Source organism: Mus caroli, unplaced genomic scaffold (genome assembly GCF_978045245.1).
Source record: "Mus caroli unplaced genomic scaffold, Mus_caroli_1 scaffold_9, whole genome shotgun sequence".
In the NCBI taxonomy this organism is placed as follows: Eukaryota; Metazoa; Chordata; class Mammalia; order Rodentia; family Muridae; genus Mus; species Mus caroli.
In genome coordinates, this window is record NW_028227264.1 from 2,632,951 (window position 1) to 2,659,742 (window position 26,792).

Consider the following 26,792-nt stretch of genomic DNA (forward strand, 5'->3'; position numbering starts at 1 on the left):
GTTATAATGTTCTCTCTGATGCACCTGGCATAAGTGCCAGAGAAATCTTTGCTAACCCCATCTTATATACACTATTTATTCTTTACTCAATTGCAACTATTTTGGTCTCACATTACAGTTCAGTCTGCTTCACTTTTTAAAAACTTTATGCATGCATAAGTGTGTGTTCTCCTCAGAGACGACGAATACCTACATCATCCTCTTGCCCATCACAGCCTGCACCGTGAATGTCAGGGTATTGTGTTAAGAACTGGGCCACGTAAGTCATGATAGACTTCTCATCTGGCTTGTCCACATCCACATCTGTAAAAATAAAACTCAAATATAAGTTAATTCTCCCTTCAGATGTTTGTTAGTATAAGTTTTGAAATATAGTTACTGTACCTCAAACTCCTACCCTGTACCAAGCAGAAAACAAACTTACTGGTAAGAACAGTTTAGTCTACATGATACTGAGTGGAAATTTAATCACACCTGTAAGCAACATTTTTGAGAGAGAGCTTTTGGGGAAATAGCACATGCTCTTGGTAGGTCATTTCAAGACAAATTAATCATTCATCCAAGATGCTGCACGATTACTTAGGCACCTGTCAGTTAATAAACATGCAATAACACGTCAAACTGGAAACCCGAGTGAGCATGTGGGATCAAAATGCCCGAATGTGTAACACTCACGATGGCTTGCATAGTCATAAATGTTCTTGCCCATCACAAAGAACCTGTCGCGATACATTGTGCTCTACCTGATTTCTCAGAGAGCTTCTTCACTGTAGAGTGCTCCAAATTACAGTAACTTAGACAGAGTCTCTCTTGAAAGACAGCCTTAAAGCATTTCAATCATGGTTGTTGAAGCTCCTGATGTTTATGCAAAACCAGCATAAGTCAGGCAAAAATGTTTATATACTCAGTAATTATAAATAGGGAAGAGGAGCTATATAAGCCATTCAGATGTAACTAAGTGTATTGCAAAGCAATGTATGCAGCCAGAAGCAAATGAAACAAACTCCAAATGCCACAATCAAATACAAAATTAACTCATTAGTTTATAAAGATGTGGGGCAATGGGCTATGCACAGACAGCCTGGTCTCCAGTCAAGCTGAGGTCTTCAACCCTGTTAGGACCCGTGGTTGGTAATTTCCACCTACATGGAACAGAAGGCATTTGATCATGTCTCCTGGACCCCCAGCTCTTGTTGAAGTTACCGCCCCCACAGCCCCCACAAGAGAAGCATGTGGCTAGTAGTTATGTAGACAGTGTCCCAAGCTCCTGGCATTCTGGCTAGACTCCTCCACAGTTACCTAGCAACAGCAAGATAGCAGCCCACTATAAGAGGGGCTGCTTGGCCCCTCATCACTCTTTTTAAGCTTTCTTACTCTCTAGCCTTTCTTCTCTCTCTTTCTTTTCTCCCATTCTCTCCTCATGGCCATGGCCTGCCTCTCCCTCTCTCTTTCTACCTTCTCTCTTTCCCCGTGTCTTTCTACAATAAAGCTCTAAAACCATAGACTGTCTCTGATCATGAAGGCCCTTGGTACTTGAACAAAGGGATAGATTTTCCCAGGAGGCCTTCCTACACTGCAGCCATGGACTGAACTAAGGACTCTCACTTGCTTGGGAACCACCCAGCGCACTGCCCCACCCCCTTCCCCCGGGTGCCCTCTTCCTTTATCTCCAGGGCAGAGTGCAGCCAGGGGCCCCTATTCTGTTCTCAGAATCTCTGCTGTATACAGCCTGGGATGTCAGAGACTAAAAACCTGATACCTGGGGCTTCCCCTTGTCCAACACCTGCCATGTGGGGTCAGTGGTCTAACAAAGCCAGATGCTCACCCTGGGCTGCGTGGAAAGCAACCAGCAGTCCCCCTATGTCCACCCCACCAGAACACAGGAACTCTGGCCGGACATGGGCACTCTCTTCTACTCCCCTCTTCCCCCACACCCATGGCCCCGCACAAAGACCCCTTTAGACTTCAGATGTCTTTTCTAGAGACCGTTAATGTGGGACCTAAAAAGTGACACAACTCCCATGAGTCACTAAGGAAACAAAAGATCTGAAATCCCTGAGATGCCTTAAATGTAAATTTTTCAACATCAAGATCCCTGATGTAGATACAATGTGAAGAGGGAGTAAAATTACTTCAAGAAATGTGAAGAGAAAGAAAATCTATATTTAATGTATGACATATGCTGTGACGTAATAAATTTTTATGATTCTGTGTAATTTATCCATACCTAAGATTCCATTGTGTGTGTATTATGAATGTATGCAAACTACTATCATGGGTATTATTCTATTTTAATCTAGATCCTTCATTCAACCAGGGATTTTCCTGGGCCTCTCATCTCAGAGTGAGCCCATACAGGTCTCTGTGAGGTTTCTTGGAAATGCAATAAAATCTTGTGTGTTGTAGAGGTACGAGCTCATTCTGAAATCTCATTTGCAACAAATTTGTATTTACTGTTTATATTTATACATTAATTAGTAGAAAGTCCATAATTGCCAAGCAAATAAAAAATTATCTATAGCAGTTGGATAATCTAATTTGATGTTTTAAATTTACCATAATAAACAACTTACTCGTTTATTAACACTCATTGAATGAATCAGAATTATCTCTGGAGGATTGAAAGAACCAAGTGTATTTCTAAAATGTCTTTGAATGGCTAGCCTTTCCAATCATGTGCCAAACAACTGGAATGATGAATATGAGTTTCCATGGTGAACTTTGTTGATCAGTGGGTACTTAGTACTTCTAAGTGCTTTTTTTGATATTTCTGTTTTGATCCCTTCTTTTCTGATCTTTCTTTTCTGAACTTCTATTTTTTCAAGATTTTGGTGATTTATAGGTAATTATTTCAACAGCTCTCCTCCCTCACAGATCTACCATGAAATCCTTTTTAGCAGATTTTCTTTTAAAAAAAAATTGAGAATTTCATACAATATAATTTAATCATATTCAAACTCCAACTCCTCCCAGATCCACTTTTACCTCCCTACCCTCAAACTTCATGTCCCTTAAAAAAATAACCTATCAGATCAATTTGCATTGCCCATATATTCCTGGTGTAGCGCTATCTACAGGAGCATGGTTGATCTACCAGAAACTCCACCCTTAGAGGAAAGTGACTCTCCCATTCCCAGAAGCCATCAACTGTCTGTAGTTCCTTAGTTATGGATGGCATGTATTCATGAGCTCAATGTTACAATGCTGACTGATCTGATCTTGTGCAGACAACCCAAGCACAGCTGTTGTGAGTTCATGAGTACAGTGGTCCTGTTGTTCTGAAAGGTACTGCTCAATCCTATTCTCCCCAGTGACTAACTCTTACAAGCTTTCTGCCATCTCTTCTACATGTTCCCTTACCCCAGGGGAGGTGGGAAGGATACAGATTTATGTGGAGGGTGAAGGGGGCAGACTTTACTGATATTGATTCTTAGCACTTTGATCAACTGTGTTTTTGCATTAACCACATTCTACTCCTCCAAGAAACTTTGATGAGGCCTCAGAGCTACATGATCTTTGGGTATTTGAGAAATATGAATTTAGAGCCATCAACAGGATATTTTAAGCTCTGTTCACAAGGTTGATATGCCAATGGCAAAGAGGTGTTTGGAGTATTGAGATCATAGTCTCTTCCTCAATAGGGTGACAAATAGACCTTGGAAACTTATCATTCCTTTGTGTACTCTTCGGGGCCCTGTTTCTTAATGGGATCTCAAAATTCATGAAATGTGTGGATTGGGTACATGCAAATATGCTACAGCCTACATATGTCAGTTGAGGATCGTTCGATTGTTTGGTGTACCTTCAGGATCAAGCAGTCTGGGGATGCCCAGTTGTGTTTCAGCGATCGTGAAGGCGTCCTCCAGGTTTTCTCTGTTAGATCTAGTCTTCACCTTCTCCAGGTCCACCAGGTCAGGCTGGATAGCATGGATGACTGAATGAAAGGCCAACCCAGTTCTCCAACTCTTCCCGAAGTCTTTTACTTCTATTCCCATCTGCCTTATTGTGATAAACAGAGAAAACAACATCACCATCCAAACTGGTAACACTAACATAGCACTTTATGGTTTTGAACAAACCCAGTCATTTTAACCAGAGATGTACCATGTCAATCAAAGACATGGTAAAGCAATCAAATTTTTTATAATTATTAAGATGAACAAATTTTAATGACATATTTTTCTTTCTTTTCCTTCCCTCTTTTCCTTTCTTCTTTTCTTAATTTTCCTTGAGAGAGTCTTATGAAGTAGTTCAGTTTGGACCTGCCAATTCTCTTGTCTCACACTTCTGACTGACTGAATTGGAGGTGAATCTTACCATGAGCTATTTTCTAAACAATATATTTTCATTATTATTATAGACACTTAAAACACATTTTATGCTTGCTTTTGTAATGCAAATAGAATTAAAATGTGTGAAAATTTTTCTAAAAGGGAAAAATATTAAGATGTAAAATAGAATGAGTCTCACTTTGTCCTTTGAGCACAGGTTTTAATAGATGATGTATTTAAGTCATGTCAAGTACATTATAGAATACACAGACAAATCAATACAATCACATATACAAGTCAGTGCAGCACATATGCAAATCAACACAGAACATATACAAATTGACGCAGTTCCATATGCAAATCAATGTCATGCACTTATGTTGACTACATTATATAGCACTTACTTTACTAATTAAATGGCCTACAGTCTCTCTCTCTCTCTCTCTCTTTCTCTCTCTCTCTAATTTTCTTGAGGGAAATGTCCTAGTGGTGAATCTTTTTTTTTTTTTTGGTGGTAAATTTGATCGATGCAAAACCAGTTCTAATTGATGCAGTTGTTCAAGCTGGTGATAACATTTTCTTATTGAAAATAGAAGCAGCACACTCTTGCAGTGCGTGTGTAACTTACCAAGTATAATGGTAGCTCAGAAAGAGAATGTCAGAGATGATACTGAGCATGGGCAGAACCTTGTGGCTCAGGGTAAAAGCTACACACACCAGCACTTAGGTCACACTTGGCAAATACAATCTTCCATAGTTTCTTTTCTGAAAAAATGGTCTCAATAGGCCAGTGAAACAGCTAAGCTGGTAAAAGCACTTGCTCTGAAAGCCAGGCCACCAAGCTTAGTTTGATCCTACAAGGGAGAGAACCACAGCCCAGGGGTTGTTCTCAGGTTTCCACATGAATGCAGTGCCATAACCAACCCCCCCCTCTCTCTCTCACACACACACACACAGAGTCAATAAGTCAATTAATAAATTTGAATTAAAAAAATTGTCTTGTTAACTTTATAGATGTTTCTAAATGAAACAGAAACATTATTTAGTTTTTAGCAGGTTCTCGGGGTTTTCATGAAATATAGACTCTGAAACACTCATGGGTAACTTGATAAAGTTGTTAAGTGCCTTCCAATCATAACCTGAAAAGTACAAACTTGGTTCTCAAACATACTGCATCAGTATACACTGTAAAAATGTAAGTGCTAGGGGCTGGAGAGATGACTCAGAGGTTAAGAGCACTGCTCTTCCAGAAGACCTGAGGTCAATTCCCAGCAACTACATGGTGGCTCACAACCATCTATAATGGGATCTGATGCCCTCTTCTGGTGTGTCTGAAGATAGCAACAGTGTACTCATATATAATAAATAAATAAATCTTTAAAAAAATGTAAGTGCTAAAAGTAGCACCTTGAACAACTGTTTACTATAAAATAAATATGGTAGAACTATCTGCTAATGCTTTTGTAAATATAAAGCAGATTTGAATAGTCTCTTAACTAATTAGTTTCTACTTTCCCAGTATATATGTAATTTTTTTTTCCAGCAGACATCTGATACCCGCTACACTCCATCCCTGTTTTCTGCTGATTTGAATATTACCTCTCCATCTTGCTCCTTACACTCTGCCTTTGCTCACATTTCTACATGTGAAGCGTTTGTCTCATTAGGTGACTACAAATTAGTCTTTAACAGACTACATTTGTAGTAACAGAATATGTAAGCAAGCTAATGAATAGTCACCATATAATTAACTTTTTCTGACTTTTCTTGGACTTACATTATTCAAATGAAACATATACTGTTTCCTTAAATATATACTATCTTAGAGTAAGTGGACCCTGATGTATACATACACGTATATATATTTAAAGACAAGACAAGAAAAAAATTTTCACTGATACCAGTAGGCAAGTTACAGGCATAACCTTGATGTGCCACAATACTGATATTCATGCCAGCCTCCGTCATATAAGCAGATCGTGATGAATACAAGCAGGAGACCACCAGCCTGCCTAGGCTGTGTCTGCTCTCTGTCCAGTAAGACTGCAGTAGATGCAGGGGTGCCCAATATGGTTCCAATAAAGTAGTACATAAGCCATGCAGGAGGGCTTCCAAATTTAGCTTCTACTATCGACTATAAAGAGAAGCAGAACTTTACTTTTGGAAACATTTCTATGACATCTGAGTCATAGCCTCCCAAGTTGGAAAACCACCAACACATTTTAAAAGCTAGTCAAGCCCACATACATTACTAATATTAATTACATCCTCTCTGCCCAGTTCCTTCCTGCTGAATTTTGTTCTTTGAACATTTTAAAAAAAAATGAGCTCCCTCTATTTAGTGCCCCAATATTTCAGAATAAGGTCTTGTTTATAACTATGTTCCAGAAGTAGATAATTGGATTCAGATTGGCCTTTATGCAAGCAAACCTGGGAGAAAACAAATTTGTTTTCTGTGTCATTGAGGAAGAAGAAATGAAAATATCACTTTTAGGTGAAAAAACTTATCCTCGGTATCAGCAAGTCACAAAACAGTCATGACCATCAAACCCCATGAAATCTGCTAAAAGAAGATGCTAACATTACTTTACTTATATCCATGCTAATAAAAATGTAGACCTATGTAAATTTAGGTTGCATAAAATAATGCTAGAGTCGATAGAAAATTCAGTGTTCCAGATAAAGACCAAAGCAGAAAAATGGGGGCGGGGGCGGGGTGGGGGGAGGAAGGTGTCTAGGGAGTTTCAGGAAATGCTAAGTTTTTTCCCCAGGATCTAACCCTAAGCTTACATTGCCATTAATTAGAACACAATGATTTAATGAAGGGGTAAGCACATATGAACTTTTTGAAATATTTTTAAATGAGAGTTGAAATTCAGAACAACAGCCTAATTAGAATTAGCCTTCAAGCTATGAATCAAAGGTGGATGATAAATCCATTTTATGAATCTGGCTTAATCACATAAGTGAAGAATGAATTTTATTACAGTGTTTTCCTGGAGTGTGAGTGTGACTGTATGCTGTATTCAGGTTTTACTACCCTGGGAGTGCTCCCTGGTATGCATGTGGAGGCCCAAAGGACAATTTGGAGTGTTTCTCTCCTTTCTATTCTCCTGGGATCTAACTCATGTCATCAGGCTTCCAAGCAAGTGGTTTTACTGGTTGAGCCATCTGGGTATTTACATGTGTGTTTCTAGTTTAATTAGAGGAGAGTGAAACAATGCTTGAAGCAAGAATGCTCATACAAATGTCACTTCCAATTTCACAACCACGGGCAGCAGTGAGAACATTCAATTGGCCTAGAGACTATTACTAGGTTTCAGGTTAAGCAGACCATTGACACTTACTTGCCTGCTGTGTGCTGGACCCACTTTAATAGAGTTTTCTTGGCATTTCCCTGGATCTTGGTAGCCACCTTTCGTTTGCTGGGTGGGCTGGCAGTCTCGGTGCTGACCATGCTGTCCACAGAGGAAGCACTGCTGGACAGAGACTGCAGCTGTGGTAGGTTGCTGGTCAACTCTTCTATCTGTGTTTGAGAGCAAACAGAAAACAGTTCAAGTGACCCTTGCTCATCTTTTCTCAGAGCTTACATGCTAATGGAGAATGATTAATCTGAACATCCTATATACCCCTGAAAAAATATTAGTTCTTATAGGCTATGGTTGATATCTTAGCCTTTTTTAAAAATTACTTTTTAAAGGCTTATTTACTTTATTTGGGGTGTATGAATGTTTGTTTTCATGTATGTATATGCACCATGTGTGCCTGTGGAGGCCAGAGGAGGTCATCAGATCTCCTGAAATTGGAGTTATAGAAGGTTATGAACAGGCATGTGGGAGCTGGGAACTGAACCCTGGTCTTCTAGAGAAGCAGCCAGTGCTCTTAACTACTGAGCCATCTCTCCAACCCTTTTCGTCTTTCTTATTGCCTTGCTGGGTATATCTTACACACATCTCTGTTTAAGATACTTATTTTCCTATATTTATTCACTGTTTATTTCTATATATATTAACTAGCTGAGTGGATACATTAGTGGTATAGTTTGAGCTGTTTCATTAAGGTTAGGAGATGTGTCCCTTGTGTGGTGATATTGAGGGGTACCGATGTATTCAAAAGTAGATCCTTGAAGGAACCACTTGGGGGAGCCACATTGGGAAGGAGCTGCTGAGTCTTAGGGTTAGTTCTCAGGAGTGCAAGCCTTTTGCCTCTCTTGTCTCTATGATCTCTCATCATGTCACTTTTCTTTCCTTTTCATGCCCCTGCCATGATGTCACTGCCATGGTGTGATGAAGCAAGGAGCCCTTTCCAAAGCTGCCACATGTTGTCCTGTTCTTTATAAACAGAGCCTTGGTTGTTTTATCATACCAATGAAAAAGAGACTGATGTAATTAATAATGTAAAATCTAGTGGTTACTTAGTCTAAAGACAAAGGCAGGTTAATTTCCCCCAACCATGTTTAATAGGACTTAAAATGCTCCCTGCCCAGGTAAATATAAAGCATTTTCCTAAGCTCTTTATATGCTTCTCATATCTCCACTATGACATGATTACTTCTGGCTGCCTTTGCTTTCTTTTATAAGGGTAGAGGGTTCACACATGACACACTGGAGTGGGGAAAGCAGAACATTTTCTCTTACAATATGAATGCTTGTGCGTCAAGATTTAACCAAAGGGCATGGAAAAGAGAACATTTTGAACATCTGCCACCCTTTCCCTCTTTGATGTTGCATCAGGCAAAATACCAAATGTAATAAAATACCTGGAAATACAGGATAATGGTCCACATCAGCCCAAGAACGATTGATGGTCGGCCATCAGCAATATCAGTAGCATTAATGTTGACTAATTTAATCTGTTTAAAAAGAAAAGTTGTGCTCATAATTTACCAGACTATTGTGACTCATTTGATGGTGCAATAATTAAGGTGTTGTTAGACAAGAATAGCATTTGGTCATGCCTATGTTCTGGCACACACAGAAAAAAGGAAGCCATAGAGACAAACAGGCACATGGGTTCAGGAAATTTTCAGGAGCATTTGTTAAACTTACAAACTGAAAACAAATATAAGATAGACCTCAAATTTTTATTTCGTTTAAAGTTAGAAAACATAACAATGTAGCACCATGCAAGGAATTGCAAAAAAAAAAAAAAAAGTCAACAAACAAAAAGAACCACTTATTCTTCATATATTTAGAAGTTGACTAAAGAAAAAGAAATCGTGGTAGGTAGCATTAAAAGATAAATTTACTTTGATGCTTTTTACCAAACAGCAGAGAAGTTTAGGTTCTCCTTTACCTATAAAAGTCAGCAGTTGAAATCTCTAAAATGTGTACTAACCGGTGATCCTCTGTACATGGACTGACATGAAAAACAAAAAGAGAAAATAATGTGCGCATGGGAACAAACTACAACAGTATTCAGTTGTCATTGGAGACAAAGGGTAGACCAGTTAGCCCAGTTGTCAGGGAGTGAGATTTAGGAAGAAATAGAGGAAAGTCGGGTAGCTGCAGGACAGAGATCATTAGCTCCCTGGGGTGAAAACACAGAGCCTTGAGGGTAGAGTTGTTTGCCCATACTTATTCCTGATGCTTTTCCAACTATAAAAGTTATTTTCTAAGGAGTGCTATAAGCTTAGAGAGCGAGTCACTCTGTCAGTCACCCAGCATGCAAATAGTGTTGCTCAATACTCTTCCCACAATCCCTAGCAAAGACAGGAAAAGGCTATCCACAGCATCTCGGACTCTTTGCTCAGTAACTCTCAGCCAGGTTTTCAAAGAATATATCATTAACAAAGTTCAGAAGTTTATAAATACTTTTCTTGATTAAAAGTTTGACAGACAAGGGGAGGGCTCTGCCAGAGTAAGTGAGGGAACCATCTTTGGTACCTAGTCCCTCATAGATTAGTCTAAGCAGGTGAGAGTGCAGACTACATAAGTGACACAGCTTCTGGGACAGGTAGAATCAACACAACTTCTGGAACACACCCCGTTTCAGGCTCCAGACATCCGGGCACCTTCCCTGTCAGAAGAGAGGAGTCCTCCTGGGAGGGCTCTTTCAGAGCAGGTGAGGGAGCCATCTTGGGTCCTGGGTCCCTCAGAGACCAGTCTGCTCAGGTCAGCTCACAGACTGCAAAGGACGAGCTGACTGCAGAAGCTACACAGCTTCAGGGACAGACTCCGTTTCGGGCTCTAGACATCCAGGCACCTTCCCCACCAGAGGAGAGGTGTCTGCCTGGGAGGGCTCTGACCACCAGAGTACATGAGAGAGCCATCATGTGCCCCACGTCCCTCGGAAATCAGTCTGTGCAGGTGAGCTTGCAGACTGCAGAGGCAAGACATCTTCTGGGACAGGCCCTGTTCCGGGCCTTCATCTTCAACCAGGAGGCAGGTCTGAATGCCAGATATTTGTACAGCTTCCCTGAAAGAGGAGAGCTTGCCTACAGAGAGTACTCTGACCACTGAGACTCAGGAGACATCTAGAATCCCAGGTCTGCTGACAAAGGCTAACAGAATCACAGGAGGAGCAAGCTCCAACCAGAGATAACTATAACAACTAACTCCAGAGATTACCAGATGGTGAAAGGCAAACATAAGAATCTTACTAACAGAAACCAAGACCACTCACCATCATCAGAACCCAGCACTCCCACCTCAGCCAGTCCTGGATACCCCGACACACCCAAAAAGCAAGACTCGGATTTAAAATCATATCTCATGATGCTGGTAGAGTACATCAAGATGGGCATTAATAACTTACTTAAAGAAATACAGGAGAACACTGCTAAAGAGGTAGAAGTCCTTAAAGAATTACAGGAAAACACAACCAAACAGGTGATGGAATTGAACAAAACCATCCAAGACCTAAAAAGGGAAGTACAAATTAAAGAAAACCAAAAGTGAGATAGAAACCCTAGGAAAGAAATCTGGAACTATAGATGTGAGCATCAGCAACAGAATACAAGAGATGGAAGAGAGAATCTCAGGTGCAGAAGATTCCATAGAGAACATGGGCACAACAATCCAAGAAAATGCAAAATGCAAAAAGATCATAACTCAAAACATCCAGGAAACCCAGGACCCAATGAGAAGACCAAACCTATGGATAATAGGAGTAGATGAGAATGAAGATTTTCAACTTAAAAGGCCAGCAAATATCTTCAACAAAATTATAGAAAAAAAAACTTCCCAAACCTAAAGAAAGAGATGCCCACGAACGTACAAGAAGCCTATACAACTCCAAATAGTCTGGACGAGAAAAGAAATTCCTCCCAACACATAATAATCAGAAGAAAAAAATGCACTAAATAAAGATAGAATATTAAAAGCAGTAAGGGAAAAAGGTCAAGTAACATATAAAGGCAGGCCTATTAGAATTACACCAGACTTCTCACCAGAGACTATGAAAGTCAGAAGATCCTGGACAGATGTTATGCAGACCCTAAGGAATACAAATGCCAGCCCAAGGCTACTATACCCAGCCAAACTCTCAATTACCATAGATGGAGAAACCAAAGTATTCCATGATAAAACCAAATTCACACAATATCCTTCCACGAATCCAGCATTTTAAAAGATAATAAAGGGAGAATGAAATAAAGAAAGAAATTAAAGACTTTTTAGAGTTTAATGAAAATGAAGCCACAACATACCCAAACTTATGAGACACAATGAAAACTCAAAACCCTGAGTGCCTCCAAAATGAAACTGGAGAGAGCATATACTAGCAGACCAACAGAACACCTAGAAGCTCTAGAACTAAAGGAAGCAAATTTACCCAAGAGGAGTAGATGGCAGGAAATAATCAAAATCAGGGCTTAAATCAACCAAGTGGAAACAAAAAGAACTATTCAACGAATCAACCAAACCAGGAGCTGGTTCTTTGAAAATCTCAACAAGATAGATAAACCCTTAGCCAGACTAACTAGAAGGCACAGGGACAGTATCCTGATTAACAAAATCAAAAATGAAAAAGGAGACATAACAACAGAACCAGAGGAAATCAAAAACATCATCAGATCCTACTACAAAAAGCTATAATCAACAAAAATATAAAACCTGAATAAAAGGGACATCTTCCTAGACAGATACCAGGTACCAAAGTTAAATCAGGATCAGATTAAAGATCTAAACAGTCCCATTTCCCCTAAAAAAATAGAAGCAGTCATCAATAGTCTCCCAGCCAAAAGAAGGCCAGGACCAGATGGGTTTAGTGCAGAGTTCTATCAGATCTTCATAGAAGACCTAATTCCAACTTTTCTCAAACTATTCCACAAAATAGAAACAGAAGGTACCCTACCCAATTCATTCTATGAAGCCACAATTACTCTGACACCTAAACCACATAAAGATCCAACAGAGAAAGAGAATTTCAGACCAATTTCCCTTATGAATATCGATGCAAAAATACTCAATAAAATCCTCGCAAACTGAATCCAAGAACACATCAAAATGATCATACATCATGACCCAGTAGGCTTCATCCCACTGATGCAGGGAAAGCTTAATACATGGAAATCCATCAACGTAATCCACTATATAAACAAACTCAAAGAAAAAACCACATGATCATCTATCTTGTTAGATGTTGAGAAAGCATTTGACAAAATCCAATACCCCTTCATGATAAAAGTCTTGGAAAGATCAGGAATTCAAGGCCCATACCTAAACATAATAAAAGCAATCTACAGAAAACCACTAGCCAACAACAAACTAAATGGAGAGAAACTTGAAGCAGTCTCACTAAAATCAGGGACTAGACAAGGATGCCCATTTTCTCCCTACCTATTTAATATAGTACTTGAAGTTCTAGCAATTTGCAAATTCATCTGGAAAAAGAAAAAAACCTCGGACAGCAATAATTACCCTCAACAATAAAAGAACCTCTGGGGGAATCACCATGCCTGACCTCAAGCTGTACTACAGAGAAATTGTGATAAAAACTGCATGGCACTGCTACAGTGACAGACAGGTAGATCAATGAAATAGAATTGAAGACCCAGAAATGAATCCACACACCTATGGTCACTTGATCCTTGACAAGGGAGCTAAAACCATCCAGTGGAAAAACAAGCACTTTCATCAAATGGTGCTGGCACAACTGGTAGTTATCATGTAGAAGAATGTGAATTGATCCATTCTTATCTCTTTGTACAAAGGTCAAGTCTAAGTCAATTAAAGACCTCCACATAAAACCAGAGACACTGAAATTAATAGAGGAGAAAGTCTGGAAAAGCCTCGAAGTTATGGGCACAGGGGAAAAATTCCTAAACCGAACAGCAATGGCTTGTGCTGTAAGATCAAGAATTGACAAATGGGACCTCATAAAATTGCAAAGCTTTTGTAAGGCAAAGACACTGTCAGTAAGACAAAAAGGCCACCAACAGATTGGGCAAGGATTTTTACCAATCAAGACTAATATCCAATATATACAAAGAACTCAAGAAGCTGGACTCCAGAAATTCAATAATCCCATTTAAAAATGGGGTACAGAGATAAACAAAGAATTCTCAACTGAAGAATACTGAATGGCTGAGAAGCACCTGAAAAAATGCTAAACATCCTTAATCATCAGGGAAATGCAAATCAAAACAACCTTGAGATTCTACCTCACACCAGTCAGAATGGCTAAGATCAAAAATTCAGGTGACAGCAGGTGCTGGAGAGGATGTGGAGAAAGGAACACTCCTCCATTGTTGGTGGGATTGCAAGCTTATACAACTACTCTGGAAGTCAGTCTGGCAGTTCCTCAGAAAATTGGACATAATACTACTGGAAGATCCAGCAATACCTCTCCTGGGCATATTCCCAGAAGATGTTCCAACTGGTAATAAGAACACATTCTCCACTATGTTCATAGCAGCCTTATTTATAATAGTCAGAAGCTGGAAAGAACCCAAATGTCCCTCAACAGAGGAATGGATACAGAAAATGTGGTACATTTACACAATTGAGTACTATTCAGCTATTAAAAACAATGAATTTATGAAATTCTTGGAGAAATGGATGTATCCTTAGTGAGGTAACCCAATCACAAAAGAAGTCATTAGATATGCACTCACTGATAAGTGGATATTAGCCCAGAAACTTAGAATACCCAAGATACAATTTGCAAAACACAAGAAAATCAAGAAAAGGGAAGACCAATGGGCAGATACTTCATTCCTCCTTAGAATAGGGAACAAAATACCCATAAAAGAAGTTACAGAGACAATGTTTGGAACTAAGACGAAAAGATGGACTAACCAGAGACTACCCACCTGGGGATCCATCCCATAATCAGCCATCAAACCCAGAAACTGTTTCCTATCCCAGCAAGATTTTGAAAGGACCCTGGTATAGCTGTCTTGTATGAGGCCATGCCAGTGCCTGGCAAATACAGAAGTGGGTGCTCACAGTTATCTATTAGATGGAACACAGGGCCCCCAATGGAGGAGCAAGAGAAAGCACCCAAGGAGCTGAAGGGGTCTGCAACCCTATAGGTCGAACAACAATATGAACTAACCAGTACCCCCAGAGCTTGTGTGTCTAGCTGCATATGTAGCAGAAGATGGCCTAGTTGGCCATCATTGGGAAGAAAGGCCCCTTGGTCTTGCAAACTTTATATGCCCTTAATATACAGGAGAATGCCAGGGCCAAGAGGTGGGAGTGGGTGGGTATGGGAGCAAGGTGGGGGGAGGGTATAGGGAACTTTCGGGATAGCATTTGAAATGTAAATAAAGAAAATATCTAAAAAAAAAAAAGTTTGACAGAAACTGAATTGCATTATTTTCTATGCTGTCAATTTGATATTTAATACATGATTCCTACATTTTTAAAAGTGATATATGGCTGGTCTATGAAATAAGACACTGGCAAAGGAAGCCTTCTCTTTATAAATGATACCTGTTATAATGTGTCATTAAGGTTTTTACTCAGACATTATTAAGAGGAAGAACTTTGTTCTTATACTGATAACTCACTATTCCTCAGAATAGAATACAATACTGCTGCCAGACAGGTAAATGGGGCATGGAATAGCCTAAAAGCTTCTAATATCATGTCCATTCTACTTTCTGTGGAAAACTCACTGACAGTGATTGAGAACAGAATCACACTGTCAGAGATGAGAGCTCTGGATACAGTGTCAACACTGCACAAAAGAAACTATAGCTGTCTGTACGCATATCCCTCTGCCTGTGGTTTTCCATGGTATCAACTCACCCAAATGTAAACTGTTTAAAGAATACAAGCTAATTTTGCTTCAAGTTTGCAAGTTCAAGAAAATATTTAATTACACATTTGTGGAGTATTGAATTTATTCAGAGAATATGAGTGGCGAGAAAGTAATTGAAACACCCTGACTTCTGGAAGTCTGCTGATATGCGTCTATAAGGCTGGCTGGATATTGCTCCATGCAGACATTTTCTACTCCCACAAAGTAGATAAGGCAAAATCTGAGAGCTGCAGCCTGTTGGGAAGGAAATGTTTCCATATCTAATGCATGCATACATACCTTCTGACCTAGTAGCCACATCTAGGGAACTACCTGGATATATATCTTCATTGCTGTGCAGGCATTTCTACTCACTGTTATAAACTACATCATTATTTCTAATTGAAAATTAATCAGAACTGAGAATAGTTTATAAACTATGCCTTGCCTAGGCAGAGAAGTACTATATAAGTGTAAGAAATGAACAAGGAAATCTATATAAATTGATTTAAGATGATTTCTTAAATACACCTCTAAATAGAAAAGCAAAATATTATCTACAGTATTCTAACTTCATGTAAGAAAAAAGGAGGTGCACAAAAACACACCTTGCTCATGGACAGAAATAGAAAAAGGGAGTCAGAAACTAGAGACTGGGTACCTGAAGGTTGGGAATATGGCAAATGGACATGGAAGAGTGGAGGAAGGTGCAGAGAGAGCATACAGTACTGTTAAGCTTTTACTCTAAGAGCAATAATGATGGCTAACTTCTCCCAATAAGCAAGAAACTCAAGGCTGTGTGTGTGTGCGCATGCAGCAGAATGGAATATAAACAGTAACAAATGAGCATGAGTCTTTTACATAGAGAAATTTAAATATATTTCAGCAAATAGGTAAGGACAAATTAACCTAGGCCACAAAGAAAGTGGGTTTTTTTTGTTTTTTTTGTTTGTTTGTTTGTTTGTTTGTTTTTTTGATAGATACCAACTGTAAAGTCAAACATAGGAAGATGTGTACAGAGACTCCCACTGGTGCATGCATTAGCAATTCTGAAACTAGTTTGCATTTAGATTAGATTTGAAAGAAGAGAGTATGTTGCTCATGAAATCTAGGTTACTCACTATCAGATACAGCTGAAACAAATGAGCATAAAAGGCCAGAGGAAACAGTTTGGTGCTGGCTTGGAATCAGAAGTATTCATGAGAATTAGTATTTTATCTACATACAGACAGAGACAAAGAGACACACACATGTAGGAAAACTCTCTCTCTCTCTCTCTCTCTCTGTGTGTGTGTGTGTGGTAAGTAAAGGGGGGAGGGGAAAGGGAGGAAGATGTTTACAAAAGTATGAACATATGTATTAGAAAAGTCACCTATTTTCTAGGTCTGTTTTCTAAAAGAGCCTAACTGCAATGGCACCCCAGCAGCTGCCACACACGTATCCAGCAAACAGATCTTGCTCATAGATACCATTCACAAACAAAACCAAGAAAACCTCCTTGGAGAAGGGGTCAATTTCAGACCTATGGGAGGGAAAATATGAGATAATCTAAAACACATATGACCATATGATACAAAAGAAATGAAGTCAGGCCTATAGGATGCAGACACAGCTGAAGGACTCTCAACAGCCAAAGCTAAAGTAATACAATAACACAGCACAGAAACATATCAACTATGACCAGAAAATAAATCAAATATATAGAGTTAATACAAAAAGAAATAATTAGTTAATAAGTAGTCTATTTCCTTTTAGAATACTGTGTGTGGGTGTGTGTGTGTAGAACATAAAGTCATCAGTGAGCAAGTGGAACAATAACTATTTGAAGGAGTTAAAATTTGAGAATTAGGTGGGCTGGTGAGATGGCTCAGTGGGTAAGAGCACTCGACTGCTCTTCCGAAGGTCCAGAGTTCAAATCCCAGCAACCACATGGTGGCTCACAACCATCCGTACCGAGATCTGGCGCCCTCTTCTGGAGTGTCTGAAGATAGCTACAGTGTACTTACATATAATAAATAAATAAATCTTTAAAAAAAAATTTGAGAATTAAATCATAGCATGGTCTCAATTATCTCTCTAAAATTATTTCTCAACTCTAAGTGAGAAAGTAGCAACATTATCATATGAAAATATTCAGATGCAACCTACCTCATATAAAAACATTTAGACACAACCTGCTGTGATTTCCATGTGTTCCTGGCTTTTCATGTGAAAATATAATCTTTAAATTCATGTCAATAGTATTTGTTGAATCTCTCTCAGACAGGTTACTAGGGTCAGATTAGGGTGCTAGCATGGGGCCTCTCAGGGCAGGAAGAATAAACCTGGACTGACACATGGGTACTCTGTCTCACTATGCAATGTTCAACAATATATTATGATACAGTCAGAAGGCTCTTAGATGCACCAGCTTCTGGAACCATGAGAAAGTGATGTTCTAGTCTTCTTTATACATTATCCAATACTAACTATTTTGTGATAGCCACAGAAAACAGACTAGGAGACTAACTTATCAAGTGATGGATGTCCACACACCATGAGAATTAAAACAGAAGCCTAGATCCATTCATAAAATGTACTGGGAAGAATTTAATATTGCTTCCCTGGAATTCTTGCCAACAATGTGGAACTGCAATCTAGTCAGAAGAACACAGCACATAAACCCAAACTGAGAGTTCCCAAAAATGACTAACTAGCAGAATTAAAAGTGTCAAAGGTCATGAAACACTAGAGAGCATGGAGACTTGCTGTAGAGTTAGAGACAATGAGATGAATGGTGTGGTGTTGGATTGAATCCTAGGACAGTGGTACACAGACCATGGTCTATACTTTCATTAACGATGTTGCATTAGTTTAAATTTTCTTATTTTGATAATAGTTCCATCATTACATATGTTTTTTATGTTTGTTTTTTATTGTGTTTTTGAGACAGTGTTTCTCTGCATAGCCGTAGCTTCTAGAACTCACTCTGTAGACAAGGCTGGCCTTGAACTCAGAGAACTGACTGCCTCTGCCTCCTGATTGCTGAGATTAAAGGCATGTGCCACCACTGCCAGGCTCATTTCATATGTTCTTAACCCAGAGGGAGTTGAGTAAAGTGAACTGTGGTCTCCTTTTTGCAACATTTCTGTAAATCTAATTTTTTTTACTCGACTGCCTCATGTAGTACAGACAGCGTGCAGTTATACCCCAAAGACAACAGTTAGAAAGTCAGTAGACCCAAGCTTTCCCTCCAGTGTTTCCATTTCATTTCATTTCTTACCTTCCTTCCTTCAAGGAATTTGAGTGCGGTGCCAATGTTAGCCACAGCATGAATACGCTTCACCCGGTGTCCTTGTTCACAAGGCTGGGGAAAGAAACCCGTAGCAGTGAGGACAGGTATGACCATTACAAGGCTTCAGATTCCATCCAGCTGTGTTAACATATATATTGAAGAGACTTGAAGAGCAACCACCATGACCCCACCTCAGGGAGGGAAGCAAGTGTGTAAAAGCGTGGCATCCCAGCAGTACTTGCGAGACATACGGTTCTCAATAGAAGTTCGAGATCAGTAGATTATCTTCCTGCAGTGTGTTTTCCCAGCTGATTTCCACGAGTTAAAGTTCAGCAAATTCTCATGCTGTCTATAGACACAGTCACTCTTTCATGGCAAGACATATTTCTAGGAAAAGTGTTTTTGGTCAGTCATACCCTTTTTTTAGCTATGAGGACATGCAAGGATATTGACCATTACTAGTGTCCTTTCTTAATTTGAATGACCAAAAATTTGGAGCAAATGAACCAAGAGTAAAACTGAGATTTCCAAGAATGCTTTTTTCTTCTCGTTTCTTCTTTTCTTTTCTTTTCTTTTCTTTTCTTTTCTTTTCTTTTCTTTTCTTTTCTTTTCTTTTCTTTTCTTTTCTTTCTTTCTTTCTTTCTTTCTTTCTTTCTTTCTTTCTCTCTCTCTCTCTTTCTTTCTCCTTTCCTTCCTTCTTTCCTTCCTTCTTTCCTCCCTCCCTCTCTTCTTTCTTTCTTTCTTTCTTTCTTTCTTTCTTTCTTTCTTTCTTTCTTGTATGTGTCTGTTCAATGCTCTATTTACATGATGAAATTCACTCTTTGCATTGTCTATCACACTTAGCATAAATACCCAAAGGAATTTCAATGAAGTAGATGGTTTTGTTTACTGAGACAACCAGCATTAATGAGATGACGTCATTTTTCTCAAGGTTCTCATCTGGTAGAGTGGCCCTCTTCCATGTGAACCTAGAGCTCTAAATAACATACCAGAAATTTCAAAAACAAGCTTTATGTTTCCAATGGATGATAATTTTAGATTATAATTTTTAAAAATTATAATAGGAGATATTTTATATGGTTGTTATTGCCCTTTCCTAGGAACTTATTTATATCAATGTATGACTGTCTCATAACCGCTCCATGCATAGAGCACAGGCTTAGCTTATATAATTAACTATGCTTTACCATGGCCAAAGCATTGTGAATCCATCCCTTAAGATAGTCAAGACTCCTAAGTACCAACATTCTGTTCTTTCATCCCACCCAGATACATTCTTACTTCCTGTCTTCCTACACTCTTGGCAAACATTTTGCCTTTCTAGATAGATTCAATTCATTTAAATGCAGTCCTAAAAGTACTTATTTTAAGGAAGGCACAACAGCTCACATCTGTCGTCCTAGTTCAAAGTTGGCTAATACAGGAAGCTTACCATGATCTCAAGGCCAGCCTGGGTTAGAGACTGAGGCCATATCTCAAGAAAAAGAAACACACTAAATGTTGAGCTGTTGTCTTTAGTTAAAGGGTATCTCTGTACTTACCCCTTGAGTCTTCCCTACACTTCCCTGTTTCCTCAAAGGGTCCTCATTCACAGTCAGCCAGGTATGCATAAATGTGTCTACTCTCTCCTGATAGAAACCGGATCCTTTCCAAGACATTTCTTCTCAGATTTTGTAAAAGTACAGTTTCTCTTGGGCTTACTACCCCTAGAATTTCTGAGTCAGGGACAATACGACTTTCAATGTTTAATGGCATACTTTCCCAGTATACTATGCTATGTTCTCTTTTGCAAGCATTGCAAAGATAATTGGTATAAACCCCCTTCAGAATTTGATTTGACAGATGGTTTTTCCAAATTTTCAATTCTTCTTATGTACTGTATACACTCAAGTGCTCATCTGAATATCCCTGACCAGCACTGGCATAAACATGTCTTCCTCTAACCTGTGGATTTCTTTTGTCATATTCTTTCCACATCTCCTGTCCAAGTTTTCCATTGGGTCATTGCTATCTTATTGATTAGTAAATGTACTTTATATATCCTTGCTATAATCATGTTTTAAGTCTCTCACGCTGTAAACTGTGTCTGCCCTAGGCTAGTGGGCAACTTCTTATGTCACCTTATTTTTCTTTGTTCTTAATTTAATTTTAGTCACATTAAGTGAAAACAATCACACCCAGAACTTTTTATCATATATTATTTTTAAAACTCTGTTATCTAAAAGATGTTCACCTATCTTCTCTAAATATGGCAAGACCTTGTACCATTAGATTCCAAAAGCAAACAGATATGAATTGTGTGCACATATGTTTAAGCTCTAGAGAATAATTTTCATGATTTTTTTAAAATTTGTGTTCCTCCATTCTATTTATTGAATTATCCCTGCTTTCTTCCATATCTGACATGGACATCTAAGTTATATTGTAAAATTCCACTATGCTCTATCTATTCTTGACTTTATTAAATTTATCACTATGAATACCCCATACCAACCATTCTAAGTACATCTATAAATTGGGCATTCTTGTAGAATCTGATGTCTAGTCAGCGAATGCCTTCTTACTGCCTTTCTTCTTCAGGTGTACACTGGATCAGTGAAGAAGAGATAAGCATCCTTTGTGTTATCCTCGCTCATATTTGTATCTGATTTTCATACAATACCCAGCCCTAGTGAGTAGCTCTTCTCAACATGTTGTAACCTCTTTGAGAGCATCAACCGTATTTCACTCACCTGTGTTTCTCCAGAGACATAAGGTAGTGTTGTATTCAGAGTGCAGATCTGAGAAATGTTAGCTTGCCAGTAGGCAATACACACAGCAGAATTGAGGCATCTTTAGTGAACCTGAAGGGCTGTTGGTGCTCAAGCCCTCCAACTATCTACTGTTCATGTTCATATCAGAGTGGATTATTAGGCTCCCCGAATGTAAAGTGGTAGAGTTATCCAAAAAGCTTGCTTCTGGATCAACAAAACAGATTTAAAAAAATCCTTCTCCACAGTCATTGTTATGTGCCTGTGGTGTCCCTATTGTTGACCATCCCCATCCTCAACTTGGCAAATGCTCACATTCTGTAAATGTCACACAATTGCTACTCAACCAAACAGGGAATCTAAGAAGAATACTTTAAAATGTTTATAATTTCCTTAAATAAAATCAAAGCCAAGGAAGCCACTGCTGGTTATTAAATGGGACTAGACTACAGAGACCTCACCCTGGGATGTTAGCCATAGGAAGAAAGCTAAACCATTTGGTCACATTTCCTGAATGTCTATCAGAGCCAGAAGCCTGCAGGGCAGTGCTCCCCACAGAGCTACCTCCACTCTGGGATCTTTAGTGAACCTGAAGGGCTGTTGGTGCTCAAGCCCTCCAACTATCTACTGTTCATGTTCATATCAGAGTGGATTATTAGGCTCCCCGAATGTAAAGTGGTAGAGTTATCCAAAAAGCTTGCTTCTGGATCAACAAAACAGATTTAAAAAAATCCTTCTCCACAGTCATTGTTATGTGCCTGTGGTGTCCCTATTGTTGACCATCCCCATCCTCAACTTGGCAAATGCTCACATTCTGTAAATGTCACACAATTGCTACTCAACCAAACAGGGAATCTAAGAAGAATACTTTAAAATGTTTATAATTTCCTTAAATAAAATCAAAGCCAAGGAAGCCACTGCTGGTTATTAAATGGGACTAGACTACAGAGACCTCACCCTGGGATGTTAGCCATAGGAAGAAAGCTAAACCATTTGGTCACATTTCCTGAATGTCTATCAGAGCCAGAAGCCTGCAGGGCAGTGCTCCCCACAGAGCTACCTCCACTCTGGGATAATTACAGAATTCCCTGCTGTGCCAATCCTCCTAAGGCAATGCTTTGTTAACAGTCTTGCTTTGAAAAGGCTCTGAAAGAATACCCAGGGCCTTTATTCCTTTGCACCATGCTCTCCACCTCCATGGGATGGGGATGCTAGATCACAGCACACAGGCATGTGTAAAGCAGAAACCACATATTTATAACCTCCGTGTAACTTCAGTTTAGGTGCATGAGAATCTTAAAGGGCTTAATATGAATACATAATGAAAAGGTCAGATCAGAAGTTCTCCTTAAATCCTATTCTCCCTCTCTGCCAACTGAAGCTATGAAAATGTTTGCAGCCTTTGTGGTCCTGTAATTCTAACTATACATGAATGAGTAGGGCACTCACACAGAGGAATGTTTTAACAAAAGTCGATTACTTTTTTTTTTCAGAATAATTTAACCCAGAATTTAACTGACCATGAAAAAAAAATCTCATAGACAATAGGTCAAATACAATGGCAGAGATGCCTTTCATTTAGAAAGTCAGGTGTACTCTTGCAACACGCATGTGAAGGCTCCTTCAGTCTGCAGGTAAATTTAGGAGGATTTGGGTCCAGAAGTCAGGGGAGTACACTTTCAATGTGATATTCTCTTATGCTAGCACTTGTCTGGTTTATTTAGCTGATTTATATGGCTACACGGCTGTTCACATGTGATCTGTTGGGCTCATCCCACAGCACAACAATTGGGTATATGTGGCTGTTTGAGGAGGCATTCCCAGGTAGCTAAAGAGGAAGAATGTATTGGGAGTAAGATTGCAAAGGAGGAAGAAAGCTAACCAAAGGTGTGCTACTGGAACTTTCTGCTGAGGGCAACTAGAACTAGGTCCTACGGGGACTTTACTGGCATGCTTCTGAGACACTGCTCTCTGCACCATATATGTCTCAGAAATGTACTTTCTAAAGCTTCAGAAACAAGCACCAATTCCCAGACTCCTGTATTCACTACATAAAAATCCTGATTTTTGGTGGTTTTTTTTGTTTGATTGCTTGTGACCAGAATTCTCCCAAATTTAAGACTGACAGATCAACTGCTCAGCTCTACTCAAGCCTGAGGCAGCAATGCAGAGCAGTGCTGTTACAGTATGCATGGAGACACCTCTCATTATGACCAAAAGCAAAAATTAAAGGTGAGCTGAGGTGGTAAGAATCTGTCCCTAGGTATCTGCTGCCGCTCTGTGCAACCAGAAGGATTTGCACAGAATTCTCACCAGTCTGTATTTTCCAATGAAGTCTTACCACTTACTATGTTCAGAAAAAAATAAATAAAAACTCAATCATCTCTGTGGCAATGGTTACAAAGATATAAGAGATAAGTGGAGGAAATCCAGGCCCCTGGGTATCTGGAAGGAACACAACACTGCTTGTTCTAGATGCAATATCCTGGAGGAAACAGAACCCAAAGTTAGGTCTCTATAACTGCTGTCAACCTCTCAAATTTGCTTGTTTTATGGACTGTTCCATTTTCCGTTTTCTAGAATGAACTCTGGAGTCCCCACAAAAGCAGAGCCCTTCATCTAGACTTTACAAAGTCTAACCAAAGGACAGAACACTTCAGGAGAGATTTAGACTCCTTCTATTTGGAGGAGATTGGAGCAGGCTGAATGCCTAGGTGATGGCTCCTGCCCATTCTTCAGAGTTCAAATATAGAGCTTGGATTTTACTGCTACACAGGATGATCTGAAGTGTGGCAGATTCCAAGAACTTTGATGGTCTCTGCATTACCTGTGTGAGCAGTTGTCAACGTATGGTGGTAGGGACTAAACCAGCACATTTATCTACCAGATAGATCACATTCAAAGAGTGTTGTCATCTCAGATACTCCTCGACTTGGCAGAGCCTGAGGATCACTTGAACATGAGTTACAAGTCAATCAATGTGCCAATCCCTCTCTATGCCACCCTCTGCCTACAAGAAGTTACATTTACTGACATTTATTTTCTTTCACAAGAACACAGTTTTATCAAAAAGATCATAATAAAAGAAAGGGAAGCTCTGTCAACTCCAGACTTCATGTGTCGCTTTAACTCTGTTTCCTAATTGTAGCAAGTATTTATTTTAAAATCCTTTACATCTATGAGCTACTTACTCTTCTACTCTGATATGGAAAAGACATATTCTAATATTAAAGAACTACATATTTTAGTTTCAATAATGTAATGAAAATGTATTTCACTGCTCTCTGCTAATGCTGTTTGCACTCTGTTGGTTCTATGGGATGTAACAATATCTCTCTGAGTGCTCTATTCTTGTTCCAAGGGATTGTTGATAGAGGATGTCAGCAAGAACATGGTAAGTGCCACAGTGCTTTCAAACTTAATATCCAGCAGACAGCTATATACATACACAGAGAGAAACCAACAGTTCCTTTGAATAGGAAACAGGCACAGTCACTGTTCATTTTTGTCAATTTGACACTAAGCTGGAGACAGTTGGAAGAAGGAGACTCAACTGAAAAAATGCCTCCACCAATTCAGCCTGTAGGCAGGTCAGTAGGACATTTTCTTGATTAATGATTGACATGTAAGAGCCCAGGTCACTGTAGGTGATGCCAACCCTGCGTTGTAATACAAAGCAGGCTGAGCAAGCTGTAGAAAGCAAGCCAATAAGCAACATTCGTCCATGCCTTCTGCTTCCGTTCCTGCCTCCAGGTTCCTGCCCTAAGTTCTTGCCCTAACTTCCCTTCAGTTATGGACTAGGACCTGAGAGTCTGAAGATCAAATTAACTCTTTCCTCCCCTACGTGGTTTTGATCAGAGTTTTATCACCCAAGTAGAAAGCAAAAGATGAAAAACACTTAAAGTGACATAGTTGGTGATTTGTAATTTATAATCCTGGTGATCATTCCAGAATCTTAGAGATGCATTGTTCATCACATCAGGGTACTGATCGCCTCATTCCTCTTATATAACGTGACTTTTGTCATAGTGCTTCTTTTCACAGGAAAAAGAAGGTTAATGTATTCTTCATTTCTTAACGGAAGAGATAGGCCAACGTTTCCAGGTTATTAATAATGATTAAGGAAGAAGTTTCTCTCCTGTTTGTAGTACCCCTTAGGTACACAATTTAGTCATTCCAGATGGTCACTATTGAGTATGTATTATGGTCAGAAGAGATCCTTACCAGTTTCTGCCCAGACAGGACCTCCAGTAGAGCAAGCAGTTTGATGCCATCTTTCATGTCTTCAAAAAGGTCATCCACCACCATGGGAGGCTTCCGCTGCAAGACAAAATGACACTCATTGGGGGGACATTTTTATACCTCATCGTACATCCATCTGTCCATCTATTTCTTATTTTTTCTGAGTTGAACCAATGCCATCTTTATGCCAGACATATGTGTTACTACGAAGCTATACTCCAGACCCCTTGATTTTTTTTATGCAATTATCAGCTACATGGTGAAAGCTTCCAAAATAAAATTAGACCAGTGTAAAGGTGGACATCTAAAATCCCCATTATATCCTATTACTGAATTCAGAGAGTAGAGCTCGTGCCTACCTAGAGCTTTCACCACTAGTGTTCAGGGTACTGGAATGTAATCTACAAACTACCAGAAGAAAGAGATAAACGCCAACCCAGTTATAAGCCTTTAGATCTACAATGGTGGTCTGCCTGCCAGGCATACTGGTGCAGTAGTGGCAAAATTGTTACAGGAGTAACCAACTGCTACCTGACAAGAATTCAGGCTTACTCTATGAAATGGAATTTGTGCCTGACGGTGACCAGGTATCCAAGAGCCTGAAACAAGATAGGCCATGGACCCAGGTAGGCAAAATACTACTGTTCTGTTAAAAGAACATAGAAATAAAATATATCCTAATGCATTCTGCTATACTCAGACATTGGGGTCTTGCTCTGCCATCATCAGAGAAATGTCTTCTTGCAGTAGATGAGATAAGTGCAGAGACCTGCCACTGGACAGTGTGCAGAGCATAAGAGATCTTGGAACACTCATCTCTAAGTTGGGTGCTTCTGTCATATCCCTCCCCTCAGGACTCAGGGAACTCTGCAGCAGAGGAGGCAGAAAGATCTTAAGAGCCATTGGGGATGGAAGACGCCAAGGCCTTCGAGACACAACAGGACTGATGCATGCTTGTGCTCACAGAGTCTTTGGTAGTATATATGGGCATGCATAGCTCTGGGAGGGATGAGGTCCCAGAGCTGAGAAGTAGACACAAACTACCATCCATAACCCAGAAGTTAC

The 26,792-nt window shown here is 39.4% G+C and overlaps 1 protein-coding gene across 15 annotated transcripts in view; it reads right to left on the reverse strand.

The window, feature by feature from the left end:
- Syne1 (spectrin repeat containing nuclear envelope protein 1) overlaps window positions 1-26,792 on the reverse strand; it is a 504,890-nt gene that overhangs the window by 368,760 nt on the left and 109,338 nt on the right. For 13 of the 15 annotated variants that reach the window (XM_085842609.1, XM_085842616.1, XM_085842617.1 and 10 more), the window contains 7 exons: window positions 25,710-25,805; window positions 18,724-18,807; window positions 9,609-9,629; window positions 9,031-9,123; window positions 7,619-7,797; window positions 3,803-3,999; window positions 194-303 (listed from right to left, as the gene is read on the reverse strand). In XM_085842609.1, the coding sequence (XP_085698735.1) occupies window positions 194-303; window positions 3,803-3,999; window positions 7,619-7,797; window positions 9,031-9,123; window positions 9,609-9,629; window positions 18,724-18,807; window positions 25,710-25,805 (780 nt within the window). The remainder of the gene's footprint in view (window positions 1-193; window positions 304-3,802; window positions 4,000-7,618; window positions 7,798-9,030; window positions 9,124-9,608; window positions 9,630-18,723; window positions 18,808-25,709; window positions 25,806-26,792) is intronic. The other 2 variants (XM_085842615.1, XM_085842611.1) reach the window with 1 other exon arrangement.